Below are 24784 nucleotides of genomic sequence, written 5' to 3'. Positions count from 1 at the left end.
CATTTATTCCTGCATAAGTAAAGGGTTTCTTTCTTCAGCTACTTCATTATTTCCCAGTGAGAGGTTTTTGTTTTTTTTTTCTTTAAGTATTTTATTTTCAATGAAACTAAGTTAGTTCTCTAATATTAAATTAACATCACTACTGTTTGGCAAGGGTAAAAAAAAAAACAAGTATTCTAAGTTACAGTATGACTCCTGTTCCAAAGAAGAATCTGATCCAAGACTTTGATCCTTGAAGCTTCAATATACTATTTTTTTATTTGTCATTTGCACTATTTCTGTGACTATAGCAAACATTATTCTGTACTGTACAGGAAGTTGTAAAAAGAACAGGGTATTAAAAAGGCCTCAAATTTCCTTTCTGTAGAAGAACTCACTAAAAAAATTTTTAAGAACTCACTAAATTTTTAAACAGCCTGCTTAAGATTATTATTTGTTGAAGATAACTAAAAACAACTTTATTTTTATATTGTGAATTTTGACTTGAGATAGAACACAGTGTTTATTGTCCTTATGACTCTGCTTGGTTCCTTGTTGCTGTTACTGTTTCTATGAAAGGAGACATCACTGGCTTTTATTTCTTGGCATTGTGTGGAGCTACCTAATAGCTAAAGCTAGAGGTCATTGACAGTTGTGTGTTCCATGAAAAACAAGAGGCACCTGACAGGACCATACATAGTGTGCCCTTGTACTATGTGATAGTAAATGTAAGTGAAAAATCTTAAGAAAGATAAAGGTATTTTAAAACTATTCACTTTTTTAAAAAGATTCCAATACTCTTATAAATTATAGATATTAATGGATTCAAAGAAACTAATGAAACATGTCAACTGTTTGAGAAAAAATATTTATCCACCCATCAATGATGTCCTATCTTTGCTAATGTTTTTTCTTTGCTCTGTAGGCGTCTAAATACTTTAAACAAATGTGCGGTAATGAAACTGGAAATTAGTCCTCATCGGAAGAAAGTAAGTATATAAAATGTATAATAGTATGGGATGAAAGGGGATAGAGCAGAAATTGGATTATGTGTTTTCTAATAAGTTTTGGTTTTCAAACTCTAATTTCCTTGTTCCCAAAAACACCTACATTTTTATTGTTATAAATCAGTCAAGTTTAACAAAGACTGTGTAGCTTTATGTAGTCGAAACTAATAGGTGCAGCCAGCCAATAAATTGTGTTTTTCCTACTGATTTTTTTTAACTGAGATATAAATTACATATAACACTATATGAATTTCAGGTATACAATGTAATGATTCAATATTTGTATACATTGTGAAATGATCACCACAATGAGCCTAGTTAATATCTATCACCACTGAGTTGCATTTTTTTTTCTTGTGATGACAACTTTAAGATCTACTCTCTTAGCAACTTTCAAATATACAATAGCATTATTAACTATGGTTACCATGCTGTATATTACTTTCCTAGGACTTATTTATTTTATAACTGGAAGTTTATACCTTTTGACCCCCTTCACGCATTTTGCTTATTCCCTCAACCTTTCACCCCTGTCAACCACCAGCCTCTTCTCTGTAGCTATGAGTTTTTCTATTGTTTTTGATCTGAACAAATCATCTATTTTTGCCTCATTAACTCAACGCCTGCTCCATATTCAAAGGATGGGGCTTAAGGCATCCTGGTGAATTTTGCATTTCTCCCTACAGAAAGTACAGCTACGGTTCCCATTTAGAACAGTGACTATGTTTCAAAGCTGCAGAGATTCAAGTGAAGACTGTCTTGTGGAGCACTGAAGAATAATAAGAGTTTTGGAGGGAGGAAAGGAATTGGGAGAGAAAGGAGGGCAGGAAATCCCACACATTCTATTTAAATAGTGACACAACTGAAACGGACAGTATTTTCTTCTACTTATGAAATGTGAGGACCTTTTATGAGATGTTAGGACACAAGGTGGGTGTAGTACTGGGAGTGAGTGCCACAAATTAGAGTAAACAGGAATCAGTTTGGTCAAAGAGCAAACTTCTGACAGTTCAGAGCACAACTTTTAATTAGCCTGGAGTCCCTGACCTGCATCAAGTTGCCTTATTGGGGGAGTTAAACCTTTGAAACAAATGAACTCGAACCTCAACACACACCGAGCTGTGAAGAGGAGGATACAAGTCAGCATTTAGTGCTCTCAACTCATTGTCCTGTGAAACATGGGCCATATGATAGTTTCCACACCAGTGGGAAAGATATGCATCATAGTGAATCATGCCTTTTGATACTTTGCCTGAAAGACTCAGATGCAGTGGCTTGTGTTACAGCATAACCCCAAATCCTGCCCATAAATCAAGCATAATCAGCAAAGATGTTACTTAGTGTTTGTGAATGTTACGTGCTGTCAGGACTGGGTATTTGTGAAGCCTTGTTACATTGCCTGGAGCGTGTCTGAGGTTGAGACTTCACAGGGCACTGTGGCATTAGATCTAGACCCTGTGTCTGGTGGAGGAGGGAACAAGGAAGAACAGGTAAGAAGATAAAAAGTATGGGACTGAAGAGATGTGATGGTTTACTACCTCGCTTGGTTTCTCCGTTAGTCATTTGGGAGATCTTATGAACTCTTAGGGTGGCTAGAGACTTTAGTTACCACTCTTCTTAGTGTCAGAAAACTGCCTTTTTAATTGCAAAAGGGAATATAAACACACACTGTCAACAGACAGCAAAATTGGAGGCAGAGCAGAGGGAGTCCTACCCGTTGCTGACTCCAGTTCAAAATATTTTGCATGCCTGGAATTTTCACAGATCTCAGAGGTTTCCTCTGTGAGCAATTAAAGAACAGCCTATAGATCCCAGAGTTTCCATAAAATAACTTATTTAGATTGAAACACTTGATCGGGCTTTTTCCTGTAACATTCTTTACATACATCGTTGTTATTTTTAAAAAATAATAAAATAAAGATATAAAGGGAGAATTGACCCTGAGGGTGTATTATGAGCAGTCTCCGGGCTTCCTGGACCTCAGAACACTCGTATGTCCCACTCCCTGCCTGCTGTTTTCCAGTTCCAGTGTTCAATGGCTTTATTCTGTCTTTGCAGAGTGAAGATTCAGATGAGGATGAGCCTTGTGCAATAAGTGGCAAATGGACTTTCCAGAGGGACAGCAAGAGGTGGTCCCGGCTTGAAGAGTTTGATGTCTTTTCCCCCAAGCAGGACCCAGTCCCTGGGTCCCCCGAGGACCCCCACCTGAAGAGCGCCCCAAGCCACGAAAGCATGCTGACAGACCTCAGCGAGCGCCAGGAGGTGGCTTCCGTCCGCAGCCTCAGCAGCACGAGCAGCCTCCCCACCCACGTGCCCCTCGGTGGCGACGCTGCGACACCTAGGACTAACTCCGTCATTAGCGTCTGCTCCTCCTCCGGCAACTTTGTAGGCAACGATGACTCGTTCTGCAGCCTGCCCTCTCCCAAGGAACTGTCCAGCTTCAGCTTTAGCATGAAAGGCCACGAGAAGAACACCAAGTCCAAGACCCGCAGTCTGCTGAAACGCATGGAGAGCTTAAAGCTCAAGGGCTCCCACCACGGCAAGCACAAGGCGCCTTCCAAGCTGGGGCTGATCATCAGCGGGCCCATCCTGCAAGAGGGGATGGACGAGGAGAAGCTGAAGCAGCTGAACTGCGTGGAGATCTCCGCACTCAACGGCAACCACATTAACGTCCCCATGGTACGAAAGAGGAGTGTTTCCAACTCCACCCAGACCAGCAGCAGCAGCAGCCAGTCTGAGACCAGCAGCGCCGTCAGCACACCCAGCCCTGTCACCAGGACGCGGAGCCTCAGCGCCTGCAACAAGCGCGTGGGCATGTACTTAGAGGGCTTTGACCCCTTCAACCAGTCGACCTTCAACAACGTGGTAGAGCAGAACTTCAGAAACCGCGAGAGGTACCCAGAGGACACAGTGTTCTACATCCCGGAAGATCACAAGCCTGGCACTTTCCCCAAGGCCCTCTCCAATGGCAGTTTCTCTCCCTCGGGGAATAACAGCTCTGTGAACTGGAGGACGGGAAGCTTCCACGGCCCCGGCCACATCAGCCTGAGGAGGGAAAACAGCAACGACAGCCCCAAGGAGCTTAAAAGACGCAATTCCTCCAGCTCCATGAGCAGCCGCCTGAGTATCTATGACAACGTGCCGGGCTCCATCCTCTATTCCAGCTCAGGAGACCTGGCTGACCTAGAGAACGAGGACATATTCCCCGAGCTGGATGACATTCTCTGCCACGTGAATGGGATGCAGAAGATAGTCAACCAGTGGTCAGAAAAGTTTTCAGACGAAGGAGACTCAGACTCAGCCCTGGACTCGGTCTCTCCATGCCCCTCCTCTCCCAAACAGATACATCTGGATGTGGACAACGACCGAGCCACTCCCAGCGATCTAGACAGCACAGGCAACTCGCTGAATGAACCTGAAGAGCCCTCCGACATCCCGGAGAGGAGAGACTCTGGGGTTGGGGCCTCCCTGACTAGATCCAATAGGTAAGAGCTTTCATTCCCTCTCCAGATTGGGGAGGGGAGTGTCACAAAAGGACTGCTTTCAGTTGTGGTGGAGGGCAAATGGGATTACGCCTAGCCTTGGTAGCCGTGTAAGTACCTAAGAAAGACCAGGAAACCCTAACATCCAAAATGAATGGATATTGTTTAATGGGTACGGACTTTCAGTAGGGGAAGATGAAGTTAAGTTCCTGTGGATGGATGATGGTAATGGTTGTACAACAATGTGAGTGTACTGAATGCCCTGGAGTATATGCTTCAAAATAGTTAAAATGGCAAATGTTATGTCCTTATTGTTTTATTGGGGAGGGGGAGTAAAAAGAATGGAATAGAAGTTTCGCCCTCTCAGTTCCTGAGATAAGACGCCAGCGAGCAGCCCACTGCAAACTTTGTGTCTACCGATGAGGAAGCCTTGGGCTCACTGACTTTCTCTGCTCTTCTCTCGCAGGCACAGACTGAGATGGCACAGTTTCCAGAGCTCTCATCGGCCGAGCTTGAACTCTGTATCCCTGCAGATTAACTGCCAGTCTGTGGCCCAGATGAACCTGCTGCAGAAATACTCACTCTTGAAGTTAACCGCCCTGCTGGAGAAATACACACCTTCGAATAAGCATGGTTTCAGCTGGTAAGACTTTCAACTGCTCCGCACGCTATAATTGAAATTGTTTTCGGTCAGCTCCTCAGGCTACCTCAACACGAAATCTATGCCAGTTCTGTCCTTTTGAATAAAGTCTTGAGTCTGCCATCCTCATGCAGTCAGTCTCTGCCTTCCTGAGGCCACTTTTGATACTGCTGAAGCCAGCTTAGCTTTAAGGAATTACCATCGGGCTTGGTTGATTGAGTTTTCAGTTCTCTGAGTGACAAATTGCCAGTTGATAAGGTGAGAATGTATTACTCTTCCATTGAGTTGTATAGGGGCTTCCTTCCCCGTGGTGGGAATAGCCCAGCATAGGTAAACGTATGCACAGTATCAGATCATATTTTGGAAGGGAGGGAGGAAGGAAGGAAGGAGCGAAGTTTTTTAGATCATACGATGTAATGAGACCAACTTTGAAATGCTTGATATACAGTAATTGGCCTTATAACCCTATCGTATGTTTTTAGAAATCATTGTTGATGTGACAATTTATAGCATCACTCAAAAATCTACCTGTGCTAAAGATTTTAGGTAATGTTTTCTCCAACAAAGACTCTTACACAATGATTAATAAATTGAAGGAATTCATTGCTCTAAGCTATTATAACTAAAATATACATGGAAGATAAAATTTATTGAATGAACTGTCCATAATTATGGCCCTTGCTGTGTATAACTGGTGGGCCAGATAGGTCATGGATTTGACCTAATACATGCATATCTTTATTTTTCTACTATCAGTGCAAAGCAGAAAAATACCCCTAGATTGACATCCCGGCACATTTTGCAGTGTCAGCTGGGTATCCTTAAGTCTTTTTGCTACCCTAAGTGTTTATTATCCAATGGCACGAGCAGAGTTACTTGAGAGAGTCGGCAGAGCAACGTAACTGTTCTTTCTCCAGCTCCTCCTCTCCTCAGGACTCGTAGTGAGTTTAACTTCAGCATCAAAGCGCCTCCTGTTCAAAGGCTGTTATTATGTGAGCCTTGCTAAATACAGAAGTTGTTTGTTCTGAATGACAGAAATAAGTATTGACCGGTTTATCCCCACATGCTTCAGATTCTCGGTGGAGATCGTAATGTGTTCTTTGCACATTCCACTGCTGGGCTTTTCTCCCCGACAAAGCAAGTATTATGCACGCTTATGGCCGTGATACCATATACTTAACTGTATGGAAATACAAATTTTGGCTCTACGTTTTAGTTTCACCTTTCCTGGAGCTATAAACAGTACTATGTCGAGGCCGTTGGTAAGCCCTCAGAAGTCAAAGCGGCCTGGCTCCTGCCGTGTACCTCTGCATGGAGAGAGTCATATTTTCCCGGCTAGCTATTTAAAAACTGCATGTTTTACATTCTCATTTCTGAGTTGCCCACCCCCTTCCCACCAAACCCTCAAGAATCCGAAAGTCTACAGTCCTCCTTGAGTTCTGGTCAGTTTTTCCAGTGAGTCAAAACCAAATAGAAAAGCCTCACATTGTGGGATCCACGGAGTAGAGAGAAATTCTACACAGAGTTTTTTTCCTGTTTGGCCTGGCCCTTTCTTGTCCCCTTCAGAGAGGTCATTTGTAGAGCTGAAATGTCTGCCTGACAGCATTAAATGTGTGACATCGGTTTCCTGCTGTTACATATACTGCTGGGGCTGGACCAGGTTTCAGGACTCCAGGGAGCCTGAGCTAAGCTCACAAAACCCTCATTGTTCTTTTCCGTCTTCCTTTAGACACCTAAAGATGTTATATTCTTCAGGGTCATCAGCTAGAGAATTTATTTGACTTCGGATCATTAGCTTGGCCCCTACTGTTCAGCCCTAGAGTTGGTTGTTATGTTGGACCAACATCATATAGTTGCTGTTTTCTCATCCAGCGTTACCTGATCCTTTTTACCTAACTAAATACTTTGGATCTCATCACGAGCTTAGAAATGATTCTGGTCTGTTTTCAGGACAAAAGGCAACTTGTTTTCCAAACTCTGTCACGAAGCACCTAATTAAGGTCTTGCATATTGTTTTCTTCTTCCGTTCCTTCCTGTGCCACCATTTTGTAAGGAAGCCCGGGAGCTCCCTTAAGGATATATTGATAGACCCAATGCTCAGAGTTAACACCAGAAGGAGGATCCACAACTGAAGAAATGTGACTGGGCCTCACAGTCCCAACTCTTAGAAGATCTAGACCAGCACCGTCCAATGGAACTGCCTGAGATGGTGGAAATGTTCTAAATTTGCACAGTCCAATATGGTAGCTCCTGGCCACAAATGGCTAGTGAGTGCTTGAAATGTGGCTGGTACAGCTGAGGAACTGGTTTTGTAATTTTATTTTATTTTAATTTAAATAGCCACCTTATGAGCACAGATCTAGGACCCACTGGGTTTACCTGCAGAGATGGACAAGAGTAGACTAGACAAGTAAACATCTCTCCCTCTCTCTCCCCGCCTTGCCCCCAATATTCTTTAAATAGGGCCGTGCCCAAGTTCATGAAAAGGATCAAGGTTCCAGACTACAAGGACCGGAATGTGTTTGGAGTCCCTCTGACGGTCAACGTGCAGCGCACAGGACAGCCTCTGCCCCAGAGCATTCAGCAGGCCATGCGCTACCTCCGCAACCATTGTTTGGATCAGGTGAGAGCCACTGCCTGCACGTACGTCCCACTTAATCGCGGGAGCTCAGATGCACGCTTCCTTTTCTAGTTCTGTAGGGATCATGTTGCTTTCATCTTGAAACTTAACGTCTTTCTTCCAACAGGTTGGGCTCTTCAGAAAATCAGGTGTTAAATCCCGGATTCAGGCTCTGCGCCAGATGAATGAAAGTGCCATAGAGTGTGTCAACTATGAGGGACAGTCTGCTTATGATGTGGCAGATATGTTGAAGCAGTATTTTCGAGATCTTCCTGAGCCGCTAATGACGAACAAGCTCTCAGAAACCTTCCTACAGATCTACCAGTGTGAGTGTCCTTTGATCTTAACATTGTTGGCAGAGGGGAAAAGGAGGACCAACTGAAACCTGCTGCTTCTTTTGATGTCATTCTTTTGCACCCATGTGGTGGCCTCCTGGAAACACATGTCATCAATTTCGCCCTTGCCTCCTTTTCTGTGGGATGGGTGTCTGTATATCTGTGGAATAATGCAAAAATAAATGTCTCTTATTATTGTTCTCTAACTACTGAACCAACTGTATATTTTTAACTTCTGATCCTAGAGATCATTCTTTGATTTGTTTCTAGAACAGGGTTATCTAGGAGGCTTAAAAGAGCAGGTACCAGGGCGGCCGGTTAGCTCAGTTGGTTAAAGTGCTCATAACAGCAAGGTTGCCAGTTCGATCCCCACATGGGCCACTGAGATGCGCCCTCCACAACTAGATTGAAACAACTACTTGGAGTTGATGGGTTGTGGGAGGTAAAAAAAGAAAGAAAGAAAAAAAAAAAAACACTGTTCCCCAATAAAATTTAAAAAACAAAACAAGAGCAGGTACCAAGGTCTCTCTCCGCCTTGTCTATAGAAATTTCAGTTGCTTCCCATCTCACCAGCAGAGAGCCTGTTGTGTTTAAAATTTCACAGGTGCCTGTGTGTTTTATCGTGCTGTAAAATGAATAAATAACCTTTTTCTGTTATTCATCTCAGCTTCTGCCAGAAATACTTGGGAAAACAATACCCATGCCCTTCTCACTTTTAAGTAAAGCTTAAAGCAAACAGTTGTCTAAATTAATGATCAAGATCAGGATTATAGCTTTTACAGCCTTGTGTTTTTCTTGGCTCCGTGTGGCATTACAGCAATGTAATTTGAAAGCAGCTTCTCTTAGTGCTCAAATTGTCTGTAGCTGGCGCATTGGACTTTATTTTATGAGAAATGGAGCTGGTCTGGATTATTTCATTATTTGTTTCATCCTTTCAGATTTTATGAAAACACAGGTCACTTTTTCCCCCACCAAAGTATTTGTTATGTATTGTAACCATGGAGCTGTTTAATCAGTTTGTCCTATGGAGCTGCATTTGAGTGACTTGATTTTTCCACCACATGCCTTTTAAAAGGAAGATTTGCCTGGTAAAGGAGACCCGAAAGTTGGGTTCAGCATTTTCTCCACATGTATTCGTTTATGGGCCTAGTTCTCAAGCATGTATTTTTATAATAGCCTCTCAGTAGGCTTTCTAAAATTTAAAGAAATTACCAGTTAAATATGTCTGCTGTTTAAATTGACTAACTAGACTAACTATTTGAGCCACTTCCTTTTCCCATTTCAGGAATGAGCAGATCACTTAAAATTATGAAAGTCCCCAGAGATACTGAGTATTTTGTAGGAAAAATGAAGAAATCTCAGTTCTTATCCTTTCATACATATCTTAGATAAGGTTTTTCATTGAAACTAAGCAAAACTATAAGTGTATCATGTTTTCATTGAGAATGGTAAATTAGGGATTTCTAAAAAGTACTTCGAAAAGAAAAAGTATTCTGTAAACTAAAAGAACAGGCTTCATCTGGAGTTGAACTCTGAGGTGGATTTAGGAGTCTGTTGGCATTGTGGGTGTTTAAAATATTTTAACTCCTCCACAGGCAGGAAATACTTGAGGGTAGTGACGCTGGTGGCAACCCTAATTTCTTCCATATTAACCTTGAGTACACTTTTCTGCAAGTGCTTGTTCAGGACGGGGCTGAGCTCTTTGATGCTGATGTGTTTGCTTTGGGACGTTTCCTTGCAATGTACATGGAAAATCACTGAATTGATGGGGAAAATGCTCGTGTTGTGCAGATGTGCCCAAGGACCAGCGCCTCCAGGCAATCAAGGCCGCCATTATGCTCCTGCCTGATGAGAACCGGGAGGTTCTACAGACGCTCCTTTATTTCTTAAGCGATGTCACAGCAGCTGTGAAAGAAAACCAGATGACTCCCACCAACCTGGCCGTGTGCTTAGCGCCTTCCCTCTTCCACCTCAACACCCTGAAAAGAGAGAATTCTTCTCCAAGGTACCGGTCAGAGGACATGTGCATGCACGGGCTCCGTCCTTCAGACTGAGGCTTCCTCCCTTTCCTTCTAGGGTTTGTCCCTGGGTTCTTGTTGCAGTCATACCTGAATCCAGCCAAAAGGAGCTGGACCTCCTTCGTTCCTTCACAACCCACGTACCTCGCCTGCCCTCCTTTCTTTGTTCTCAGCCCTCAGGGTGTGACTTCTTGGACAGTCTAGTCACAACCAGGTTTGGGGAAAGAGATCAGGATTTGTGCTTTGCCCTGGGAAGTGTTTAGCCCAACGCTCCCCAGTGCCCTCTGTAACTTTGTCATCATACCTTTGTCATCATGCAAAGAATTCTGCAGATTTACTGAGCTAAACAGCTGGACGGGGGATAAGAGCCCTGCTGCCTTCGCTTCTTCACAGCCAGTAAAGCCGAGCTCCTGGCCTGCGCTGGTAGCTGAAAGAAAGGAGCCGGGTCTAAAAAGAACTAAGGATAAGGTTGAGCCTCAAAGTTAGGACCTGGTTTAAACCAGTTGTTTGCCAAGTTTCTCCTTAGATGTATACAAGATAGAAGTGGCTGTCGAAGAAGTCAGAGAATCTGGAAGATAACAAAGGCTGATACTTGCTTGGCATGTATTCTGTCCCAGGCGCAAGACTGCACCCTTGACATTCATTAAATTCTCATTTAATCCTCATAACACTCATAGCAGGTGAAGATTCTGTCAGTATCTATTTTGCATTAGACGAAAGGGAGATAGTAGGGAAGGTCAGTTAAGTAAGTAACTTGCCCTTGTCTGACAGAAGAAATGGTAGAGCTCGCTGGAGCTGCTGACTGTATGAATATTTCACGTAAAGGCCTCATAGTGGAGTGTGTGTGAACTGGCCTTAACCCCACATGCCAACCCACCCAGCTGATCCTGTTCTTTCAGCTCTAAAGGAACTTGACAAATATTTCTTAGCTAGAAGCATGGGGCCTAGTTGTGCTAGTTGAAGTGAGCTTTGCTTCTGAAAGCCATGCACTGATAAACTATCATTTCAACTAGTTCTAATCTTTGAATGGGGCATTCCGACTTAAATGGGATGGAGATCAGAGATGAGCAGAAGAGAAAGATCAGATAAGATTAAGGCAACACCTTTAGGAAACCACAGATTTTCACCTTTGGGAGGAGCCCTGTTTATTTAAACTGAGAAGAAGAGTGACACTATTTGCCCCAATGTCCAGTGCCTCCCACCCACAACCCCCTCTTTGCTGCCTTTCTTCCTTCCCACCACACAAACATAGACCTTATAAGCTGCCCTATTTAAATAGGAACCTATTTCGTGTGACAACTTTAAATAGCCTAGATTTCATTGAAAACAGTCTCTTCCATGTTTTTTGTGTGTTGTTGATAAAGCTGAGAAATTCTAGTGGCCAAAGCAAAGCTCTCTTGAGCCCCTTAATGACACATAGGCTCCAGTGACATTGTTTTTTTCCTCTCTTGTGGGTTTCCTCGACTAGTACGTTGATTTGAAAATATATAAATATTTGAATCTTCCCCCCTTTGTTTGTTCTACCTAGGGTAATGCAAAGAAAACAAAGTTTAGGCAAACCCGACCAGAAAGATTTGAATGAAAACCTCGCTGCCACTCAAGGGCTGGCCCATATGATAGCTGAGTGCAAGAAGCTTTTCCAGGTAAGTAGTTGGAAAATTTTGTTATATGTTAAGAGTAATGTGATGGGGTGACCGGTTAACTCGGTTGGAGCGTGGTGCTAATAGCACCAGGGTTGCCGGTTCGATTCCCACATGGGCCACAGTGAACCGCACCCCTCCCTGAGAGAGTCAACTATGCCATTGTAGCATGAAAGCAATGTGTAACCTATGACCATGGCTGTTCCCCAATAAACTTTAAAAAAGAAAGAAAAACATGGCCACTATGTTGAACAGAAAAAAAAGAATAAAGTGAATAGAAACGAAATCTTAGTTATAGTACTTGTTCACATCTTACCAAAAGATCTTTGCCCCAGCTGGAGATATATACAGAGCCTGAGAATGTCTTATTTATATATATTATAATGTATAAGTTCATTAGAGTTAGTATGTTTAATGAAATTGCCTGCCTCTACACCCCTTTACTTAAAAAAGCAAAAGCAGGGCCGGCCGAGTGGCGCGATGGTTAAGAACTGGCTTGGGACGCCAGAGGGCCCCGGTTCGGATCCCACATATGAGGGCCAGTGACACTGCCCTCTACAGCTAAGATGCTGAACAACAGCTCAACCTGGAGCTGGGCTGCCGTGAGTCGCTGGCGACGGCGTAGGCTGCAGCCCCCGCTGCAGTGGGTTGCCATGGGCTACCGTGTGTAGCCAGCAGCCAGCGTGAGTGGCCCTCAAGCCGCCGTGAGTGGCCGTCCAGAAGCCGGCGACTGGTCTGCCTCGCCCGGGAAGAGCACAATGATGGTGCCAACTTAGGCCAGTGAAGCAACGTCCTCCACAACTAGACTGAAGGACAAAACAACAGCAACTTGTCTGTTCCCCTTCCCCCAATTCCCCAGTGCTGTTCCCATCCCCCAATTCCCCAATAAAAATCTTTAAAAAAAAAAAAAAGAGTTGGCTTGGCAATCCAGCTCTGAGCAGCAGGGCCCCGGTTCGGATCCCACATGAGGGCCCGTGACACTGCTCCCTCTATAGCTAAGATGGTGAACAACAGCTCAACCTGGAGCTGGGCTGCTGTGAGTCGCAGTGACGGCGTAGGCTGCAGTGAGGCTGCAGTGGGCTGCCATAAGCTACCGTGAATGGCCAGCAGCCGGCGTGAACTGCCGTGAGCTGCCATGAGCAGCCATCCAATGGCCAGCAACTGATCTGCCTCACCCAGGAAGAGCGCAATGATCACAATACCAACATGGGCCAGTGAAGCAACGTCCTCCACAACTAGACTGAAGAACAAATGGATAGCAACTTGTCTGTTCCCCTTCCCCAATTCCCCAACGCTGTTCCCCTCCCTCAATTCCCCAATAAAATCTTTAAAAAAAAAAAGCAACAAATTATCTGAAATAAATTCTGTGTCTGAGAAACGTGCCTTCATCAATGTAAGCCCTATTTTAGTCACTTACCCTCCTACTATAACTTTCCAAAGAAGACTACTTTACACAATCATCTTTGTAGATAGATACCTTTATGAAGATTGTCGTATCCTCATGATACCATGTGAGGTGGGCAGGGACACCCCTCCAGCTATGGCATTTCCACTATGGGCAGTGAGAATGAGCACAGGCAGACTAACCTCCTTTTGGTCTCTCCCGTTCCTCACAGGTGCCTGAGGAAATGAGCCGATGTCGGAATTCCTACACTGAACAAGAGCTAAAGCCCCTCACTCTAGAGGCATTAGGACGCCTTTGTAATGACGAGTCAGCTGACTACCAACACTTCCTCCAGGACTGCATGGACAACCTGTTTAAAGAGGTCAAGGAGAAGTTTAAAGGCTGGGTCAGCCACTCCACATCTGAACAGGCTGAGCTGTCCTATAAGAAGGTAAGTCATCTCCCTGGTGTCAGCCAGTTGAGTTCCAGTGGTCAGGACTTGAGTTCATCAGAGAAGAGACCCTTTGGTCAGTACAGGTCTCTGTGGGGATTGTCACCTCTTCCCTTCCTTGCAGAGCTGGGCAGCCAGGTGATTCAGATTCCCCAGCTCAGAGTGGAAACCATCCCAGTGAGGAATACTCATCTAACACTTGTCAGAGGAATCAAACTACCTAATGCAATCCTTTGGTTCTACAGACTCACACTAGAGTTCCTTAGAATGTGCTCCTAGTGGCATTGGGCCTCAGGGCATTTTATGATGTGCTTAGATTTCGCCATAATTTGGTCAGAATCCCCTTGCACTCTCCTATGTTCTCAGTCACTCTACTCTTGACCTTTTAATGAGCAGGGAACGCTTGGGGGAGAAATGAACTTGTTGGGACCGAAAGCCTCTTGAGGGCAGATGCATGTTGTATGGCTTAGTAGGATAGGCCCATAGGAGGTATGTGTTGCTACTGTCTCATAAACAGTGAGAGCAGTCTGGGTGGATATGCAGGCTTTGGGGCTCAAATACACAATCTTACTTTATTGTGCTGACCCTCATATGGGTCCCAGGAAAACAGATGGAACAATTTTGACCTGAAGTGCCACTAGCGGTTCCGTTCACTTTCTGACCTGCCTTTCACTATACTCGGGGATGACAGATATTAAAGCCGTAGATAATTACTAGCTTCTACCATACGACCATGTACCCAGCCAGAGGTAGATGTGTGTGAATTGTCTTAGCACTGGAAAACACATGCTTTTTTCAGGTGAGTGAAGGACCCCCTCTAAGGCTTTGGAGGTCAACCATCGAAGTCCCTGCTATGCCTGAGGAGATCCTAAAGCGCCTACTTAAGGAGCAGCACCTATGGGATGTAGACCTGTTGGATTCAAAAGTAATTGAAATCTTGGACAGTCAGACTGAAATTTACCAGTATGTCCAAAACAGCATGGCACCCCATCCTGCTCGGGACTACGTTGTTTTGAGGTGAGAGCTTCCAAATTAATTATTGTGGCAAGAATGAACTTGTACGTCACTGAATGTTATAAGATGGTAAAATTATTTAAACTAGAACATATGCCTCCAGAAAAGTATTGAACCCTTCCAAAGATGGAAAATATAGCTGCTTGTATTCCAAGAGTGTGTGTGTTCATCCCTGAAAATGGTTTGAACTCGTTTGGAATTGAGCTCAGAAAAGAGAGGCACTTTCAATTGAATATTCTTATTAGTAGCAGATTCTTGCCCCTTTTAGGATACATTTTCTCATTAGAAATAGCTAGTGAATGCATAAGCCAGGAAATAACGTTTGGGTTCCAAGAGAGCTGTGGTTAAAGCTGATTTACATCTAATTCATAATTCTCCGGAGACATTATTGAAAGAGGAATTCCAAAAATCTTTGAGGAAATGTCACATCGTTAGTCCAGCACTTTTCCAACAGAAACACTCATTTGGATGTTCGTGTTCTGATGAGTTTGTGAAATATAAAAATGGTTTTCTGTCACCCTTCAAATTGGTTCCGTTTCAAAGAACTGACTGTGTGAGTGTGTACACCCACTGTAGAAATGGCTCTGTACAAAGTTATCCATTCAGGAGTCCTTGCACAATAGTTCGAGAGATGCCGTCTTCCCAGGGCTGGGTCCCAGCCACCGATCCTGCCCCTCAGCTGTTTCCTCTAAGAGTGAGGCCCCGTTTTAAACTTGGCTTCCAGGAAATTCCATGTTTTCCCTTTGGTTTTGTCTCTACAGGACATGGAGGACGAACTTACCCAAGGGGGCGTGTGCCCTTTTACTCACCTCTGTGGACCACGACCGGGCACCTGTGGTGGGGGTGAGGGTCAATGTGCTCCTGTCCAGGTATCTGATCGAACCCTGCGGGTCAGGGAAATCCAAACTCACCTACATGTGCAGAGCTGACTTAAGGTAGGTTATGATTCTGATTTTTTAACATGGTCAAGGTCATGAAGAACGTTAAGACTTTTTGTCTGATGCAAAAAAGAAATGGCTTAAATGAAGAATACATTGTTGTATCTTGGTTATTCCATGAAAAGTAGCGCTTACTAAGTAACACCTTCATGTTTCTGGGTCTTTTGGCTACCACTTCTAATTTTGATCCTTTAGAAAATGTGCCACTAAAGCAATGTGGATGTCATGGTTCTGCCATGAATTTAAAACCACAAGATAAAGCTGTGGTACATATACTCAATGGAAGATTATTCAGCCATGAGAAAAGATGAAATACTGCCATTTGCAACATGGCTGGATCTTGAGCTTATCATTTTAAGCAAAATAAGTCAGATGGAAAAAGTCAAGAACCATATGATTTCATTTGTGAGATATAAAACTGAAAGTAACAAATGAATAAGACAAACAAATGAAAAATTTCAGGGGCCAGCTGAGTGGCACGTTGGTTAAGAGTTGGCTTGGGATGCCCGCTCTGAGCAGCAGGGCCCCGATTCAGATCCCACATGAGGGCCAGTGATGCTACACCCTCTGCAGCTAAGATGGTGAACAACATTTCAGCCTGGAGCTGGGCTGCTGTGAGTCGCTGGCGACGGCGTAGGCCGCAGTGGGGCTTGCTGACAGTAGGCGTAAGCTTTCGTAAGCTGCTGTGAACCTCTGTGAGCGGCCGTCCAATGGCCAGTGAGTCACTGCCTCACCCGGAAAGAGCGCAATGATAATATCAACATGGGCCAGTGAAGCAGCGTCCTCCACAGCTAGACTGAAGAACAAAAGACAGCAACGTGTCTGTTCTCCTTCCCTGATTCCCCAACTCTGTTCCCCTCCCCCAATTCCCCAATAAAATCTTTAATAAATAAATAAATATAAAATTTCATAGACACCGACAAGAGTTGAATGGTTATCTGAGGGAAAAGAAGAAGAGGGGAAGATTGAAAAGGGTAAGAGGGGTCAAATATATGGTGACGGAATGAGATTTGATTGGATGGTGAACACACAATGCAATATACAGATGATGTATTATAGAATTGTACACTTGAAACCTACATGATTTTATTAACCAGTGTCATCCCAATAAATTAAATTTTAAAAAGCCACAAGAAATGAGAGTTTGACCTAACAAGCAGATATTTCTCACTTTATATTCAAAAGTGTTTGAATAATGTGACATGCTCTTTTCGTAATAATCAGGCCTATATTCTGTGCCACGGATCAATGTGCATGCATATCAAAAAGTTAGTGAAATGCAGCAATACAGACAAAAATAAAAAAAATGAACCTCTGAAAGCTTTCCAAAGTGGCTCTCATGCTAAATAAATTCTCATTGGAAATCGTTACATCTCAGTACTTCTCCAATTATCTAAGTGGTCTGTTTTTGTTATATATGCCAAAGCTTTCCCTGAACAGTTTCTCTCAGTATCTGTACTCAATATGTTGTTTCTTGAGAAACTTCTAGTTCCAAGAGTATAATGGAGGTGCCAGAAGACTACCTTAAAATAATAAGAGTAAGCTTTACTTACACATTTCGCTGATCAAGAAATGGAAGTGTATTCACAACACCCTTCAGATTATTGCAGGGCTTTTCAACTTGAAGAATTCACCTGCTTTTCTCCTTTCTATTGTAGGGGCCACATGCCAGAGTGGTACACGAAATCTTTCGGACATTTGTGTGCAGCTGAAGTTGTAAAGATCCGAGACTCTTTCTGTAATCAGAACACTGAAACCAAAGACACCAAATCTAGGTGATTACTGAAGCCGAGCACTATGTCCACCACCTGGGAATTTGTTTCTAAAACCCTGGCCAGTCCATGGGAGAACGGTTCTGCATCGAATCCTGAAGCAAAAGGACAAGTCGGAGTGTAGGAATGGACTGTAGCGATTTGATACATTTTTAAAGCTGCTTCCTGTTTGTTTAAGGTCTATGTTATAGGCCTTGACTGGAATATAGAAGACTGAGCAAAAAAAAACAAAAAGAAATGTATTCTTATGCGAATTGCTTCTGAGAAGCAAAACTCTATAAATACATTACGGAAGATAATGAAGATACTTCGTTCTCTTGTGATATTGGTGTGTGTGTACCTATATCATTGTATTGGCAGTGTGCTGAGGGACTGGTGTATCCACTGGAATAGTTGGTACTCTTTGACATGTGTTCTCACTGAGATGAGCAAAGAAAGGTTTGCACAGAGAAGTGTGTGTATGTGTGTTTGTTGCTGGCCGACTGGCATAGATGTGTAAGTTGGGATGCAGTGTCTGGCACACTGAGATGCCTCCAAGAAGGATATTGATACATCAGGTTCAGTTTAACCTGGAATGTCTGACTACCCTTGGATCCACCCAGAAAGGGAACCCATTTATTTGGAAGGGGTTGGACAACCCACCCTGGTCCATTTTTTTTTTCCTGAGTTTTAAAACAGATTCATCCATCAACCTCTTCTTGACCTTAAAAGTAACTGTAGTAATTTACTCTATCCCATTTCAAACACAGTGTTTATCTCTAGAACTGATTGCAAATAATGATGTCGTTTTGAACCAGGATAGATTAATTAAGGGATGAAAACGCCCCCCTTACTAGCTCCAAAACACAGTTTTGTTTTCGTTTTTGTCTAAAAAAAAGTGGAGATGTAAAAACGGCACACTCTACCATTTACTTGTGAATCAAGCATCAAAACAGTTTACTTGTCTGAATTCTTTGCATTTTCATGTTTATAACAGAAACTCTTTTAAGCGTACCATGTATGGGAGCACGGCAAACTGTGTAAGTCCCAAGGAAATCCCTATAAATTTAACCCAACTGCAAAAGTCATTGGTTGTTGTCATTAACAGCATTTCTGAAAGCTGAACATGTTTATTAATTGGATTTGCCCTTAACAGCAAATAGATTTTCTGGTTTTGTGACTTTTTGAGGGGGTTGTTTTTCCTACCTTTTCTTTTTCTTTTCCTTTATAATGATGCCCTTGGAATATATTTTAGTGGTAATGTCAAATAGTTATCATAGTAAAACAAAACAAAACACCAGCACAGTTTTTTGGAAGGGTAGTCTTTATACAGGTTTTACTGTAATGGTAAAGATTGACTCAAGAGACAGTATTAGTGAAATTTATTTAGTGCGGATCGAAGTGAATACTGTATGAATGAGAGTTGTTAAGAAGGATTTTTATTTTGTTTTAACAATGTAGTTACCATTATCAGTGTTATTTCAAAAGTTCTTTGAAGAATTTGGGGGCGGGGACAGATTTAGAGTGTTAAAATTTGAGTATTTTGGATATCAGTGTTCCTCATGAAGATATACTTGTATATTCAATTTTAATGGCTTTCAGATTTGTAAGATTGTATGTTGTATATACCATTCTAATAAGACACATGTACACTTGTCCACTGTGCTTTCAAACATAGATTAAGCATGATAAAGATTATTATTTAAAATATACTTGTATTTATACCTCAGATATTCTTTTGGGTTTTGTACCTCAAGGCTTTTTTTTTTCCTAATGTAAATACACTTTACATGAATACAGTCTAAATGAAAAAAGAAAAATAAAAGAAGAGGTTTATAACTTACTCTATTCCTGTACAGAATATAATCGATAAGTGCACTATTAAATGTTTAAGGGAAAAGTTGGGCCTGCTCTCGTTTGTATTGCATCTCACTCCCACCCTGAAAACCACAGGTTGCAAGGCATATTGTTCCAACATCAACTAAAGTGAAAAACAGAAGAATTGCTGAAGGAAAAACCGGACCACAAATCATTCCAAGGCCAAGCTGCAGCTGAGCCACTCACTAACAAACAGGAAACCCTGGTGAAGGTTCAGGAAGCATGGCGATGCTCTCCAAACAAAGGTCGTTAGGAAACCATGTGCTGAGAAAGTTGCAAGAATAAGCAACAGCCACAGAAAGATGCCCATAAGCAAAGCCAAGGTCACCAATTCGCTCCACAAAAGGTCTCTTTCCCACTGTTTGGCTTTCCTGTTGAAAGGATTCCTTACATATTTGACAAGAGGAGAATTCCAAGGATGTGAACGTTTGCAAGAACTCTGCTTAAGTCACGTAAGCGGTATTGCCACGACTTACTAATGGTGACGAATGGCCTAGAGTGTAAGCTCTCTGAGGGCAGGGCTCTTCTGCACGGCTTTATAACCTCCAGCAGCTTTCAGTGTTTTGTACTTGTAGGCACCTAATAAATTTATTATTTGCTAAGTGGGATCGATTGAATTAGCTTCTGTTATTTGAAAAGGAAGAGAATCTCGGGTGCCATCTGCCTTGAGCCCTCACTTCAGCTCATCACTGCCCATTTTGAGATTGAGAGACTGGAATTTGTTAAGCCACGTTGAACCTTTTTAAACTGGCAAAGATGCCAGTATCCACATAACATCTACATAGACGTTATGTGGATGCTGATTCTAAATTAAAGAGTTGTTTGTGATGGACTTTTAATCAATCTCATTTCTCAGATGCAGTGTGACATTGATCCTGGAAGAAGTTTGATTTTTTGGCACATATTCACTCTGAGCTTAGGAGAAGGGGAAAAACCCAATTCATTATAAATTTTAAAAGGACACACCCAGACCACACCAAAGGCTTTTTTAATTTCCTCTGCCTCCAGACCTGGTTTCCTCAGAGCTGTATAAAATCAAAATGTCTTAGGCCTGAAATACCTAATACTTTAGTTTGAACAGTTCTGAAGTCATGAGTTACTAATAGCCTTCATGAGCTTACCTGGATGGAGCAGAAGCTCTCACAGGCACCCAGGTAAATTTTCAGGGTTTTTCTCACCCCAGTTTACTTATTCAAATGATTTAGTTATTCAACACCTACTGTTTACCTCACACATGCTTAATGCTGAAGATACAGTTGTGAGCAGGGCTGACAGCACCCTGCCTTCACAGAACTAAAACCTGCCTTCACAGATACTAAAAGAGAAATGATGCCACGTAGTGAACATTAGGATGAGTTTCTATGCGCTGGGGAGGGGCAGCTAAGATCTTAACAAAACTCAAGGTAATTGTTACAGCATCCTGCCTACCAATTTGTAGATGGAATTACTTAGAAAATTCTAACAAAATTAAATGGTTCTTTTAAGAGATTTCTTCTTTCAGGATGGATGGAGACACGTGTGCTTTTTGAAAAGTAAAATGTAAAGAAAAACTAGGAGATAATTAAAATTGGTTCCTTCCAACATCACTAGTTAGGTGGTGTGTGTGTGTGTGTGTGTGTGTGTGTGTGTGTGTGCGCGCGCGCGCGCGCGTGCATGCGCACAGGAAAGACAGGTGATAGAGGTATGTGGGATTTTCTAGCTACATTCACTTTTGTCCACTCTTCACACAGCTACTTAAGCCTCACATGTACCCCACGAAGTACAGGTGATCGCACTAAGGTGAGGATATGCCTTAGAGAGGGAGTGACAAGATACCCAGAGCCGGAAGCTGGAGCTCAGATTCCAGGCCAAGTCCTCTGCCTCAGGCCATCCTCTCCCATCTGCTGATCTCTCCATAATTCAGAGGTAAATTTCTCATAGGAAGAGCCAATCCCATGGCCTCAGCATCAGAATCAAGAACTCGAGGAAAATGAAGATCCATAGCAAAATAATCACATTCGTCTAAGTCTCAAAAGAAATTAAATTGTTCTGTCACCCCATTACTGAGATGCTTAAGGAGAAATTAAGATAAATATGAGGCCAAAGTTTTGTCTCAGGTTAATGGTTGAAAGAATTGATAGTTCTGCTAGCAAATGGACTATATCGTTTGAAATGTATAAAAACACCACTTAAGCTTCCCTCTGAAACCTAGGACGTGACTGTCGCCATTTGCAGTACAGAATGATGACACGTCGTAGTCTGAGTGTAACCTACCCAACCTTGCAGTCCTGCATTGCTCACGAATGCAAAGGGAGCAATTACAGTCATGTGCCCTTTCACAACCGGGATACGTGCTCAGAAATGTGTCGTAAGGCAGTTTTCTCCTGGGAACATACACAAACCTAGATAGCCGACTTCTGTGATTATGCTGTTAACACGACTGGCAGTGCAGGAGGTTTGTTTACACCAGCATCACCACACACACCTGAGGAATCACAGGGTGAGCCCTGACAGTTGGCTTTTCCTTTTGTGATGCAAGTGCCTGACTTAAGCTTTGATTGCAGAGGCATCCACTTCAAGCAAGGCTGTCTGGAATGAGCACACTGCCGGCCAGAGGACCAGATAAAGAGCCAGCCTGCCTTCCCAACACCCAACTCCTTTGTTTTGGAGATCTTGATTTTGATAACTGGCTGTTTGGGCTACTGGTTTGCTTGTTTTTTTCTTCCCTGTGCTTTAAATTCTCATTATGTTTTAAATTCAGTAAAGCATGAGCCTGCAATATCCTAGGCCCCCACAGTGGATCCCCCAAAAAAGCAGAACCCTAGGCCTCCAACCTCACTTTGTGCCTCCTGGTGTGTCTGGATGCTCCAAAGCCTGTAAGTAATAAACTATTTTTTCCTTCAAAGTCTCCTGATGGTTATTGCTGAATGATGTCTTGCAATGTAATAAGAACCCCAAGAGCTGGTTAGTTGTCACATCAGTTTAGAAACTGATGACCCAGTCTAAGGCAGGGGTCAGCAAACTGCGGCTCATGAGCCACACTGCGGCTCTTTGGGTACGTTCCATCTCAAAAGTTTGCTGACCCCTGGAAGAGCCAATCCTGTCCCTCACAACAATTTAAAAATTATTCGTGAGCCATAAATATATTTTTACATAATTACCATTATGTGAATAACATCCTTTAAAATTTTTATATGGGCCGGCCGAGTGGCTCAGTTGGTTAAGAGCTCACGCCAGAGTGCGAGCTCTGAGCAACAGCGGTTCAAGTCCCGGCCCGAGCTGTGCTGCCGATGAGCTGCCAACAAGTCAGAGCCACAGTTCACGAGCCGCAGTTTGCTGACCCGTGGCAGCTCTTCTGTCTCAAAAGTTTGCCGACCCCTGGTCTATGGGAAGCTCAGGGTCCCAGGTAGGTGCCCCCAGGCATTGCCAACCAAGAGCATCTCTACCCATAGACTGAAACCACAATGCGTCCTACCTAAGACCTTATGACAGCTACTATCCCACTAGACAATAGATATGTTTCAGCTCCATCATAATCTTACAGGACCACTGTCACCTATGTGGTCCTTCCTTGACTGAAATGTCATGGAAAAAAACAAGGCAGGACCGCACTACGATGTTGAATTTACTGCTATCTCTGGGTAGTTTAAATAGAGAATGAGGCTCAGCGTGCTGTCCCCACTCAGCTCCCTGGGCTGCGCCCTGAGTTGGCAAAGGAGGAAGGGGAGAGGACTGGGAGGAGGGGAGCCCCGAAGCCCACTCCTGCCCGCTGGCCTGCCTCAGTGCACATGTGCACGCAAACTCACTCCCCCCCCCCTTCTCTTTATTTCTCTTTCCTCTCAGCCTCTCTCTCCCTCCCTCTCTCTCCTCCCCTGCTCTCTTTTATTATTTCTCAAGTTTTATCTCTCTGGGTCTCTTTCTATCTCTGCTCTCCCCGTCTCTCCCGCTCTCTCCCCTCCCTCCTGTCCTCTATCCCCCGTCTCTCCCCAAGTCTCCTCTCCCTCCCTTCCTGTGGGCTCCTCCTTCACTGCCCTGCCCCTCCAGTGTGGACACACACACACACACACACACACACACACACTTTGTCTTTAATATCATTTTTTTACTGGACCTTTTCTATGTTTCGATATGTTTGGATACACAAATACCTACCATTGTGTTACAGTTGCTTCCAGTATTCAGTATAGTAACACGCTGTACAGACTTGTAGCCTAGGAGCAGTACGCTATACCGTACAGCCCTGTGTGCAGTGGGGTCTGTCATCTACAAGAGGTTTGTGTAAGTGCACTGTGTGCTGTCTTTCCGAGGTGCATGATTGTAGTTACAGGCTCTTCACCTTGCAGCCCAGCACCAGTCCCGGTCCCGGGACTCCCTGCAATACCTCATTATGCCCTTCCCGCCATACAGGAATATCACGAAGGGCAACTGAGATACCTGTGAAGGTGCTTTGAAAGCAAGGGCTGTTGAAAGGTAAAGGAGCATTCATGAAAGTCAAGTGGAATTTAGCCCACATGCTTTACCTCCCCTGCCTGTTGAAGCATACATTAATGATTATAAAGCAGAAGCCTAAACAATGAGATAATGGCAAGCATGTCATCTTGGTGTTCCTTCAGGATGAAATTTGCCTAAGGAATTTAAATTCCATTTGCCTAAGGAATGCAAATTACAAAAGACCTCAAAGAGCCTGTAGCACAGGAGGCTCAGGTGGGTTTGTGCAGTTACAATGAATTGGGGTCCATTCTCTAGGGGATGATCAGTCCTTTGCAGGCAGGGAGTTTGCTAAATCATGTTGGCAGCTATAGCCCAAAGTAATTACCCTTGCGGTGTATACACAGTTCCCATTAGAGCGGCTGGTTTGCCTGTCTGGGCCCAAGGCTGTGTTGACACCTATAGTATAAACACCTCTGCAGAGATTTTTCATACAGCCCTGTGTGCAATAGGCTCGCTCATCTAAGGTTGTGTAAGCGCACTCACTGTATGATGTCTTCATGAGATGCCTGATTGTACTTACTGGCTCTTAAACTTGCAGCCCAGCACCAGAACCCCCAGTCCTGGGACTAGAAATGTGGCTTCTCATTAGGGGATTTTCATGTCTTTCTTTCTCTTTCCTATTAAGATACAAAAAGCACAGAAAGCAAAAGCCTTACTTTCTTTATGACTCTGAGAGTGGTTCTCATCAACTATGATAAGTGACTTGTTCCCATAAAAATAGTCTGATTCCCAAGGGTATTGTTTCAGAATGCTTTGTGGGTTACAGGTACCTTTAAAACACAAATGAATTTGGCTCCAGGCCAAGGGGACTTGTTGAGCTACCACTTATTAAGCATTATAATATGCCAGGTACTGGGATAGGTGCTTCACATACAACTAATATCACATTTAAATTTCATAGCAGTCCTTCGAAGGAGAGCTTATTAGCCTCAGTTAATAAAGGAAAACGTTTGAAGAGGTAGGAAGAAATAAGAAATAAAGTAGCTATGCAATATTCGCAAAGGGACTCAAGAAATCCGAGAGCAGCACTGGACAACAGAACTTTCTGACACAATGGAAAGAACCACGTCGGCGCTACAAGGGTAGCCATTGGCACCTGTGGCTGTTCAGCACTTGAAATGAGGCTGATCGGACTGAGGGGCTGAACGCTTAATTTTATTCAATTTTTACTAATTTA

At 43.3% G+C, this 24784-nt stretch overlaps 1 protein-coding gene across 4 annotated transcripts in view; it reads left to right on the top strand.

Annotated features, from left to right (window-relative positions):
- The window catches only part of DLC1 (DLC1 Rho GTPase activating protein), a 389786-nt gene extending 370043 nt beyond the window's left edge, over positions 1-19743 (top strand). For all 4 annotated transcript variants that reach the window (XM_019651001.1, XM_019651002.1, XM_019651003.1 and 1 more), the window contains 11 exons: positions 905-968; positions 3045-4471; positions 4935-5111; positions 7572-7731; positions 7856-8054; positions 9855-10068; positions 11610-11724; positions 13338-13556; positions 14356-14573; positions 15332-15505; positions 17167-19743. In XM_019651001.1, coding sequence (XP_019506546.1) covers positions 905-968; positions 3045-4471; positions 4935-5111; positions 7572-7731; positions 7856-8054; positions 9855-10068; positions 11610-11724; positions 13338-13556; positions 14356-14573; positions 15332-15505; positions 17167-17287 — 3088 coding nt within the window. In that variant the 3' untranslated portion in view covers positions 17288-19743. The remainder of the gene's footprint in view (positions 1-904; positions 969-3044; positions 4472-4934; positions 5112-7571; positions 7732-7855; positions 8055-9854; positions 10069-11609; positions 11725-13337; positions 13557-14355; positions 14574-15331; positions 15506-17166) is intronic.
- The last annotated feature ends 5041 nt before the right edge of the window (positions 19744-24784 follow it).

This window comes from Hipposideros armiger, unplaced genomic scaffold (assembly GCF_001890085.2).
Source record: "Hipposideros armiger isolate ML-2016 unplaced genomic scaffold, ASM189008v1 scaffold_151, whole genome shotgun sequence".
Lineage (NCBI taxonomy): Eukaryota > Metazoa > Chordata > Mammalia > Chiroptera > Hipposideridae > Hipposideros > Hipposideros armiger.
This window is presented reverse-complemented; position numbering and strand designations above follow the sequence as displayed.